Below are 10,288 nucleotides of genomic sequence, written 5' to 3' on the forward strand. Positions count from 1 at the left end.
TCCAGAATTGTAAATTTTAAGTAGTTCGTTCGTTCCATATTTTGATTAGCCATTAAACTGCATGTGTGGTCAATGTGCAAAAAATTGGACTCTGATTCCACAGCAAACGCGACTCTAACAGAGATAGGCCTGCAGGGGCCAGAAAGGACATTTGCACTTCTGTCTTTAGAATAAAAAAAAAATCAGCTGCAATGTAAGCTTTGTTGAAATAATTCAAAAAGGAAATAAATAAAACAAATAAATAAAAATTATATAAGCGAAGCATGTTCTTAAAAGTCGATGTTTTCAGTAATAGGACTTTATGAAACTCCTTAGATTAGATCCTTCTTCAGTTGGTAACATTTGCAAATAAAGAGGGTACACAGTGAATTGTTTTCAGAATATTATGCCTTTCTCTAACCATACAAATGAATTTGTTTTCCGAACGTGTTATTCCTAGTTCGGCTGTGGGCTGTTTACGCTGAGCAACAAACATTTGTAGATTATGCGTTCGATAAGGTTGGGTCGTTTTATTTTTTAATTAAATTTTTAATTCTAGATGCTCTGCTCCCTCTAAATAACACTTTTTTTTTGTATTATTTCAGGACTCGCTCTTATATTTAGTAGTCAAAATGTCAGATCTCATCTCAAGGAAAACTACTGTGTTTATCAACGCCCTTCAGAAGCAATACTAGAAAATCTCTTGGTGCCTGGTAACTAGCTAGAGTGAAGGGTACGTGCAATTGTAAGGAAACTATATTTAATGCATGATTCCCGAGGCATATACTATTGCTTTTAATGTATATTAGAATATCTTCATCGTAAACAAAGTCCTTATTGTGTGAATTTCTCCCCCCCCCCCCTTTTTTTTTTTTTTTTAGAAAGCATTTTACACACAAATATTCTCCAGTGATTATGGGAGGAGACTAGAAACAGAGCATTAACTTTTGACTTCTGGCAACAGCACCTGCTTAGGGTGTTTATATAATTTCACTTCACATCAACGGTTCACACATTTTTAATTAGTTAACTAGTTCAATATGCATATTTATCGAGTAGCAGGTAAATATGGAGTAGAACGTATCTTTGCTTTAATTATGCAACGCCTTTAATTCTCAAACTGCTAATATTGGGAAGTGAAGCCTTGTTGTCATGTGGGATAATTATCCACATGTATAAGGGAACAAATTACTTAAGAAGAGTTCCTACCAAAGCAAAAATAGAAAACAAAGTTGGAACATAACTAGGGATCTTTGTTTTCATTTTGTATTTTATTTTCCCTGGATATTTGTCAGTGTTCATTACAGCAAGAACAGAAATGGGAAAAATCAATGGATGGAAATGGCTTTCCATTTTTCCAGGTAAATATAATTTTTAGTCTTGCTGTAATAAACATTGTTAAATTCCCATGAAAAGTAAAAATTGAAAACGAAGGTGCCGAAACCTAACAATAATGATCAGTATAGTATAGTGTCTATAAAAGCAGTAACAAGAAAGGATGTCCTTTGCTTTAATGCCTTTAAGTCAATAATAAACTAATGAATTCAGCCACTTGAGTAATACCTATGATAGAAGAGGGGAAAAGTTTATTGAGTAAAAGTTTCCAATTCCATGAACGTTTTCTTTCCATTGTTTTTAATTCTGTAATTAATTTATCCAGCTACACCATTCTGTCTATTTTTTATGACTAGACAAATAACTTAGCACCTTTTCTGATTTCTGTTGTAATACAAAGTTTTGAATTTTGTCACTCACTTTTTTTTTTCTGATCCTAGTGCCACCTTTCACCAAGACACTGTTAGAAAATCCTTGTGTTTCTTAATGCAGGAAATGCAATCGCCATCCCTGGGGATAACAGTTGGGAAAGAAAACTTTACATGGTACAAAAATCAATGTAAAAATGTGAACAAAATTAACTTAATATTGAAACAGATTTCAAACTGGAGTTTAAAATAATTTCTGAACAAAATTTAAGTCTATTTAATCTTAAAGAAAGTTTGCAAATTTCCCATTTTTATAAGATGGACACTGGCAAACATTTATTGGTACTAAGAAAAAGGGCATTAACTCCTGCCACCAAAGAGCAAGCTATACATTTTAATAAAGGAAATTCTACTAAACCACTAATATGCAATCCATCTGTGATTTTTCCAAACTTCCTGCTTGAAAAATATATGAAAGGAGTGCATATCAATTTATACACTTCAAATATAATAGAAACATTGGCAATGATATTTATTAAATACATAGACTTTATTATGTTTGTCCCATAAAACACTAAAATCAATTTACCTCCAGCTATTTTCACCTTAGAAAAAAGAATATGTTTCTAAAGGAAAATCATACATAGAATCAAATAAACGTTCGGAAATATTTCATTTCAGTACAATTCAGTTCCATCAAAACGTGTTTCCCTCCAATCAAAACTAAAACATGTTTGAAACTTTCTTTTTTTACCACCGTAATTTAGTTTACAGTTATTCCAAAATGATATACAGAGGCAAAAGTATAAAGCTGAGTTCAATATAGAACATAAAATTTCGGGCTTACCTTATCCCTAATGTACAGGTAGCCGGAAGCAATTTCTTTTCCTGGTGTTTCCTGTATATATTTTATGTCATATACTGGAGTAAGAATGTGTGTTTGTATGTGTGTGTGTGTGTGTGTGTGTGAAAGAGAATACGGCATAACAGAAAGAGCGCTGACTACTCGTTCAGACATGAAGGTATACTTCGAAACTGGATCTCAGTCCTTGTCATGCAACTATTAAACATCTCTCAAGAGCACTTCTCTATATACTGCAGCTTTCTCTTTGCAAAAGTAGGAACTGGGGGGAAAACTCGAAACAGAATGAACCGGCTCTGCAGTCAGGCCCTTGTACCTTAACTAGAAAGGATCACTGCGGAATCACGCTGCTAAAATATTTATTCTTTTCTAACCGGTTAGTCTGCAACGCTAAAGTAACTCAGAACAAGGTGCATGTAGACTGAACCACTTAGCAGACACTGGTCTAAAAGCACAGAAGTTGAAGAATAAGTCACGAATATGTTCCTAATTTAAAAAAACAACAACCTAGCAGTCAAATATAGTTGTTAACGATGATACACATTTAAATGAAGTCCTTTTGTTGTTGTTTTTTTTATTAGATGCTTTGATAATATTGTTGTAGGCAGTGGCATCATCTCTTCCTTCAAATAGCTAGATTTCAGATTCTCCTGAGTGTATTTCTGTCAGAATCTCTCCTGTCACCGGTGGGAAAATAACACCGGTTTTGAAGAAAATATGTTGATATCAATTGGCTGTCGACCCCGCTGTGCAGCAATATCCACATTTCACAACTCTCACGCAAGAACGGCCATTTATATCAGTCAAAAATGGCTTCACCAGATCAGCAGGATTTCCTTACTATTCTCTCATAGAAGAAGACGCATTATTCCTGTCTTTAAAATTATACATTGTTCATATACCGTTGTGACTGTGTCAAAGCAGTGCTGTCAGAATTTTAAAATAGGATATAAAATAGGATTTTAAAATAGGATATAAAATCATTGCCAAGGTCACCAATGAAATGCTCTTGTGGTACAAATTATTTCCATGTTTTCTCCTTTAGCATTGATCATCATCCCATTGGGATTTCTTCCCTTTAAAGTATATATAATTTATATTTATATAATTTTCCCCCACAATATATATATATAGATATTGAACACCAAGTTTAACAGATATATAATATACCTGGAGTCCAATATCTTAATTCTTAAGCAAACACAATCTCCCCCACAAATGGTTTCTGCTACAGAAATGTGTCCGTAGAGGAGAACCCCTAGTCTTGAAATATGCTGAGGGGTTGTGTTTGAGGAGCTGTTGATTGATATGTAAATGCGGCTTGGATTGTGTTTGCTTGGAATTCAGTTCACTATAAAGTGATGAATTCACCTTTCTGGGGAGCAAGCAAACATACTTTAAACTAAGCCGACATCAGACAAAGTGAAAACGAGTTTATTTAATGGAAACTAAATCAGGTTTAGAAAAGATAAATTGGTGTACATAATACTCCATTACAGTAACTATGTCTACCACCAAATATGTGTTTATCTGCGCTAGGCTTTGCAACTATAATACAATCATTTTAATTTGAAAAAACAGGAGTCACATGGTTAAGTATAGCTGCCGCCTTTTAAAAACCTTTTTTTTTTTTAGATACGTTCACGGTTTTCAATTATTTAGAAGAGGTAAACGTTTATTTAATATGAAAAAGAAAAATATGATCACTCATACAAAATATCGCTGCTAACACTGAAGCATAATAAAACCTTATTTTAAGAAGCAGATGTTTAAAATGTGATCATGTTTTCCAGGTATAGCAAGGCATTTTAAATAAAACTGGAGAGGTGGACACAAGGTTCTAACGTTACTGGTTAGTTTGGGGGACAGGGGGTAGCACTTCATCATACATAAGCACTTCTAAGATTAAACATGTCTGCTTATTAACATGTCCTTGCTTCATCTGTTAAAACAAACGCTACCTTCTAAAATGAAGGGGAACACATTCAACTTGGATTGGTTATATTCTTAGGCAAATACACCATATAGTTTAAAACATCTGTGACTAATCAATACTCAGTTCCGCAGTGAAAAAGAGTATATTAAAAAAAAAAAAATACTACATGCCCCTGCAAAGAGAAAAAAAAAGAGGCGAAAAGTTTAGAAAGTCAGTCCCGCAATGAAAGTGGGGTACAGTCCCGTGAAGAAGTGCACTGTGTGTAGAGGGAGTTCATTCAAAGCTACCTAATAATGACCCGAGCTGGGATTATTTCAATAAATTCAGGATTCTGAGTCCTGCAACCTCAGGCCGCTTTCCTCTTGATTTGCTAATCCAAATTCACATAACAAAATAACATATTCATGGGAAAGCTTGGAAAAATGAGATTCAGCATTTTATTTGCTAGTTTCTTTCTAGATAATTTCTAGTTATGCCGCCCTCGCCAGCGCGATCTTGTTTTTCTGTCTATCCTTCTGTCTGTCCTTTCGGGCATTCATTGATCTGTATAGACAGACAGCCAACTAATCTTAGGCCCCCAGGTCTCTCTTTCTGCCCTTTGAGAATCTGAAAAGTGCTTGTCGCTAGTCTTTGAAGCTTGCACTCTATTTTCTTTTGTTAAAAAGCAAAAAGTAGACACTAAAAAAAAAAATTGACAAAATGCAAGGCAAAACAGGATAATTTAGGTTTTTTGGACTTGCATTTGCTGTTATCGAGCCCTGACTATAATTTGTGATGTCACTGCCCATTTCCCCTTTGCGATCTGCTTCTCCGCTGTGAACCACTGAAATAAAGCAACCTTCATTTAAACAGCATTAGGCTACGCTGGGGAAAAAAAATCTGTTCCAGTGGGGTTTTACTTGGTCAAGTCTGACTTGCAGGCCAGAGTACACTGGGAAAGTTCACACAGCTAAGCAGAAGCACATGGGCATGGGCGGAGTGCGGAAGAGGTGAGAGGAGCTTTAAAACAAAGTATAAGGCACAATACAACTGCCATTTTATTACGATTATAGAAATAAGAAAAATAGTTCAGTCGGAAAATTCAAGCACACACTGTGGTCTTTTACTTATAGGTTACAAGTTTGTCGTTTCTTTTATTGAGCACTCCTTTGTTATGTTATTGAAATAATTTGGCTTATCGGGTCAAGTCATTATATATATATATTTTTTTTTTATTCATGGATTCAATGATTCATTTATATTTAAATAAATCTTCCTAAAGGGCACTAAGAATTTGAATCATTACTTTTCGAAACTTGAAATATTTATGGAATACATATGAGCTCATTCTATCCAAGGAACTCCTGACAGGTCAGTATTGTCTTTATTCAGTGATAGAAAAATACTTCTTTTGTCTCGATCCCCCACATTTTGGTCATTGTGCCCTATCTTAAAATTAATTTGTTTGCCTATTTACTGGGTTTAATTCATCTGTACTGTTTACGAGCTGTTGAAAGGTTCCTTCATTTTTACAATGCAAACAAACTATAAATGCAAAACCAGAAGTAAGATATTTTAAATCTGTATAATTTATTAGAAGCTTCTATATTTAAGCCAATATCTACATAAGTTATAACAGAGAATGAGACTTACTTGCGCAAACAAACTGCCAAATAATATATATACACAGGTATCCTTCAATGGCCATTAAAAAAAGTGTTTGTTTATACAACAAAATGTACAGGTTACTAAAAACTAAATTGTTTAGTCCAACCTTTGACAGAATTATACAGCTACAGTATCACATCAAAACCTAAGAAAAGGAAGGCCCGGTTCTGGTAAATCTCCAGCGGTCTTGCTTGTAGGTAGGAGGGACGGAAGAAGTGTTATCTTTTTGTTTTCTGTGACATTAGTTAGTTTCAGAAAAAAAAAAAAAAGAAAGGCCTTCTTCTTGCAGCCTTCCCCCACTCACCGAAAGTCTTATATCTACACCAAGGTGTCCATGCGCAGCGTGAAAGTGCACATTTCCCAAGTCCAGACCCCGACGCCAAGGCCCGTCCTGACAACTTAAGCAATTGTTGCATCCTCCTGGGAGGTTTGGCTTTGTCTGGCTCTTTATTTATTTATTTTTAGATGCATTTTAGACATAAAAGTCACGCTAAGAAAAAAAAAATCTTCCAAGAGCCTTTTTTTTGTGTGTTTTGTTTTGTTTTTATAAATCCACTCATAAACAGCTGAAGTTTCTTTCTCTGAGCGGGTTAGGCAGAGGCCTTGCTTGTGACATGGGGGAGGGGGGGGGCAGGGTGGCAGCGGGCTGCCATCTTTTTCACCAGGTCCGACCGTAGAGCAAGGTGGAGCAAGACATGGCGGTGCCGTAGTCGGAAGCGGCGGAGTTCAGGTGAGACAGGCCGGGGACCTGGCTCTGAAGGGCCGAGGGGCTGCCGGAGTGCGGCCCCAGCTCCGGCGACTGGCCCGCGCTGCCCGTCTGGTGGCCCGGGTGCGGCCCGAGGCCGCCGCCGCCGTTGGTGGCCACGGTGATCGCGGCGGCGGCGGCCGCCTGCTGCTGGTGGCCCTGCAGGCTGGCGGTGGGCGTGTTGGAGCCCGCCTGGCAGGGCTTGCCGTCCTTCACCAGGACTGGCACCGCCACCCTCCTGGGGGACTGCTGCTGCTGCTGGCAGGAGCCGCCGTCCTGCTGCATCTGCTGTTGGGCGGCCTTATCCTTGGCCTGGCGCTTCATCTTGTAGCGGTGGTTCTGGAACCAGATCTTGACCTGGGTCGGGGTGAGGTGGATCATGCTGGCCAGGTGCTCCCTCTCCGGGGCCGAGAGGTACTTCTGCTGCTTGAAGCGCCTCTCCAGCTCGTACACCTGGGCCTGGGAGAAGAGGACCCGGCGCTTCCTCCGCGGGGCGCTCTGGAGGGGGGCCATGCTCTTGCTCACGTCGCCCAGAGAGCCCAAGCCTCCCATGCCGCCCATGTTCATTCCGGATGAAGGACCCATAAAACGGGATACTAAGGGGGGGGGGAGGAAAAAAAAAGACGGGGCAGAATTAGCACAAATAGATCCAAAGTGCAGCACTTTCGTTAGAACCGATTAAGAGTTTAAACTTTAATAAGGAAACTGCTCTGTGTTAAGAAAGCCTAGTAGTAACCACCAGTCCAGCACAGGATGACAGGCAGGTTTGGATCACCAACTAAAGGAAACGTTTACGAGTGCCTTGTGCTTTTTACTCGGAGCTCGGCTTCTCGAGAGCTGAGTTAGGCTGGTACCGGAAACCTATCATTCAATGCATAGGTAGCCTAAGGCTGCATAGTTAGCTTCAGACATAATTACACTTGCACTCTATAAAAGGATTCACTTTTTATTCTATTGCACAGCTGAAATATAGGTTAAGAAGTACAGCATGCACATTATTACCTATATGTTTGCTTTGATACATTACATACATGATCGTGCTTTTTTAACATCCTGTTGGAAATGAAAGGTACATTCATTGTTCTCCTTTGAATAAGTTTGCAATTCGCCCAGAAAAAAAAAAAAAATCGTTTTACCGGAAATCTCGAAAATTAATCTGCATTTGATTAAATGATGTACTCATGTGTTAAATGACGTTATTGCCGCATTAATGGGACGAGTTATGTAAGAAACAAAGATATTTTACTACAGTCATAAAAAATATTGCACGCCTTTCGACTTCAGCCTTGTTTATAATGGTTTAAGGTTCAGAACCCCAAATAAATTAATGCAAAAGGCAGACATTATCAGGTTGATTTTTTTTTTTTTTTTTTTTTTGTGCTTAAGAAATTAATTGTAATCCCTTCTAAGTTTACTTTTGCGACTGAAGCTCCTAAGACTGTTAATGCAGCGTGGAGCTGCCGCCCGTTTGTTCAGGCATCTACTAATACTCGATAAGCACATATAATGCATTGGAAAACTGAGGACAGCAGAGAAAAATGAAAAAGGTAAAAATAAGGAGCGTATTAAACATAACAGATAAACGGATTACTTTTTTCTTTAAAAAAAAAAAAAAAAATCTTTGTCGCGCCTATCAGTCAGAACCTTTTAAACATTGCTGGAATTATTTAAATTGACTTCATTTAAATTTCACTGTATCCGTGTTCAAAAATGTGTGTCCCCCACTTCTCCCCCCCCCCCTCCCCACACACACACCCTTAGATAATGGCACTTATATATTTTCTATCTGTACCGTTTCGTTGCCTATAACTGCAAACTTAGTAGCAATGGATTATAATAAAAAATTGTACTTACTGGTAGAGAAACGGGGGTCTGGGTTTGTCCCATACCAGCCTGTTGCCGAAGCAGTGTTCCTCATGGATTCCTGATAAGGCGGAAGCTCGCTCATGTTGCCTAGGTTGCCCAGATTGCCGTTACAGTAGCCCCCCATGGTTGCATGGGAGAGCTGGGGGACCCCTGCAGCTGTCATATGGTAGGCAGCACTGACTGCGCCGTTGTGGCCCATGCCGTGCTGCTGCATCGCCGGCTGAGGCACTTGAGATTGCCTGTAAGCTGCCAGCGGAGCCCCCAAATTGCTGCCCTCCATGCCCACTTTCTTGTAGCTTTCCTCCAAGGGACTCAAGATGTCAGACACTGAGAAAGGAGTCGTATGCTTGGGGCTCATCGACATGATTCGGCGGCTGCAAAAAAAAAAGAGAAGGGGAGGCAAAAAAAAATCTTTTTTTTTTTTTTTTTTTGCCAAATATTCTGGTGTTGCCTTAACGCCGATCTTGTTGGATGTACACGTAACAGACTGGACCAAGTCCGCCTTAATTGGATTGAGTGGAGGCTCAGAGTTGCCTTGCGTTTGTTTTAGCCAGGCGCCAGGTTTTAGGCTGCTACCAGAGGCGGGGCATAGGCACTAAAGCAACAAGACAATGGAAGCCTACATCTTGCCCAAGATAATTAGCTTACATGCTGATGACAAGGTAAACACCTTTAAGTTTTACTTGTTGCGAATATATGTGTATGTATGTATGTGTATATATATATATATATACATATATATATTATAATATATATATAATATTCGTTCTGTCAAGGTCTAAAGAAAAATTATTTGCTTTGCAATTTATTTTAGAAAGGATAGATTTAATAGTTCTCTTAGGCGAAATCGCTCCTTTTTTTTTTTTTTTTTTACCATAATCTTTCGTTAACATTTCCCATAAACCAGAAATGCCAAAAGACTCCCCCCCTCCCCCCAAGGACTTATGCTGATCTGTGAAAACAGCTCTGCTTTAGGCATGGGTGGGTCTCTGCAGATTTCAGACTGTTCGCTCGTCCTGACTCCAGCACCTCTCTCTCATACCGTGACATGCTCTTCAACATAGCTAATATGTACAATATTTATTCTTGTATTTACTTGTATATGCTTATAAATAATGTGAAGAAAATGAATAGGTATATTAAGATTTGCCTTTTTAAATAATTCAATTGATTAAAAAAAACATTAGAAACGATGTATAATGGCATGTTTTAAAATGTTTGTTCTCGTGTGCGCCATGCTTCTGTAAATTGGGTTCATGCAGTAGTGACTCCTTTATGACAGCAGGGATAAAAAAAAAATACATAAAGCTGTTTTCCAAAACTAATAAAATGTAAATATTTATGAGAACTTGTTGAAACATAAAGGATTTCTGACTTGCAGGTTTTCTCTGTTGTGGTAACTAGATAAAAATTCAAAATTATTGTATCTTGTGGTCCCTATAAAGAGAATTTTAACACACTGATTTATAGGCCAAAAGGTAGGAAACGAGTTTAATAAAATGTAACATTAAGACATGAATGTAGAAGGTGTATTTAACCCAGTGACTTTA

General features: G+C 38.1%; 1 protein-coding gene across 1 annotated transcript in view; it reads right to left on the reverse strand.

The window, feature by feature from the left end:
• The window catches only part of NKX2-1 (NK2 homeobox 1), a 74,345-nt gene extending 65,166 nt beyond the window's left edge, over positions 1-9,179 (reverse strand). Inside the window, exons 1-3 of the mRNA XM_029598975.1 lie at positions 8,727-9,179; positions 2,530-7,468; positions 1,735-1,824 (exon numbers count right to left, since the gene is read on the reverse strand). Of these exons, the coding sequence (XP_029454835.1) occupies positions 6,786-7,468; positions 8,727-9,102 (1,059 nt within the window). The 5' untranslated portion in view covers positions 9,103-9,179 and the 3' untranslated portion in view covers positions 1,735-1,824; positions 2,530-6,785. The remainder of the gene's footprint in view (positions 1-1,734; positions 1,825-2,529; positions 7,469-8,726) is intronic.
• Between the last annotated feature and the right edge of the window lie 1,109 nt (positions 9,180-10,288).

This window comes from Rhinatrema bivittatum, chromosome 4 (genome assembly GCF_901001135.1).
Source record: "Rhinatrema bivittatum chromosome 4, aRhiBiv1.1, whole genome shotgun sequence".
NCBI classification, from domain to species: Eukaryota; Metazoa; Chordata; class Amphibia; order Gymnophiona; family Rhinatrematidae; genus Rhinatrema; species Rhinatrema bivittatum.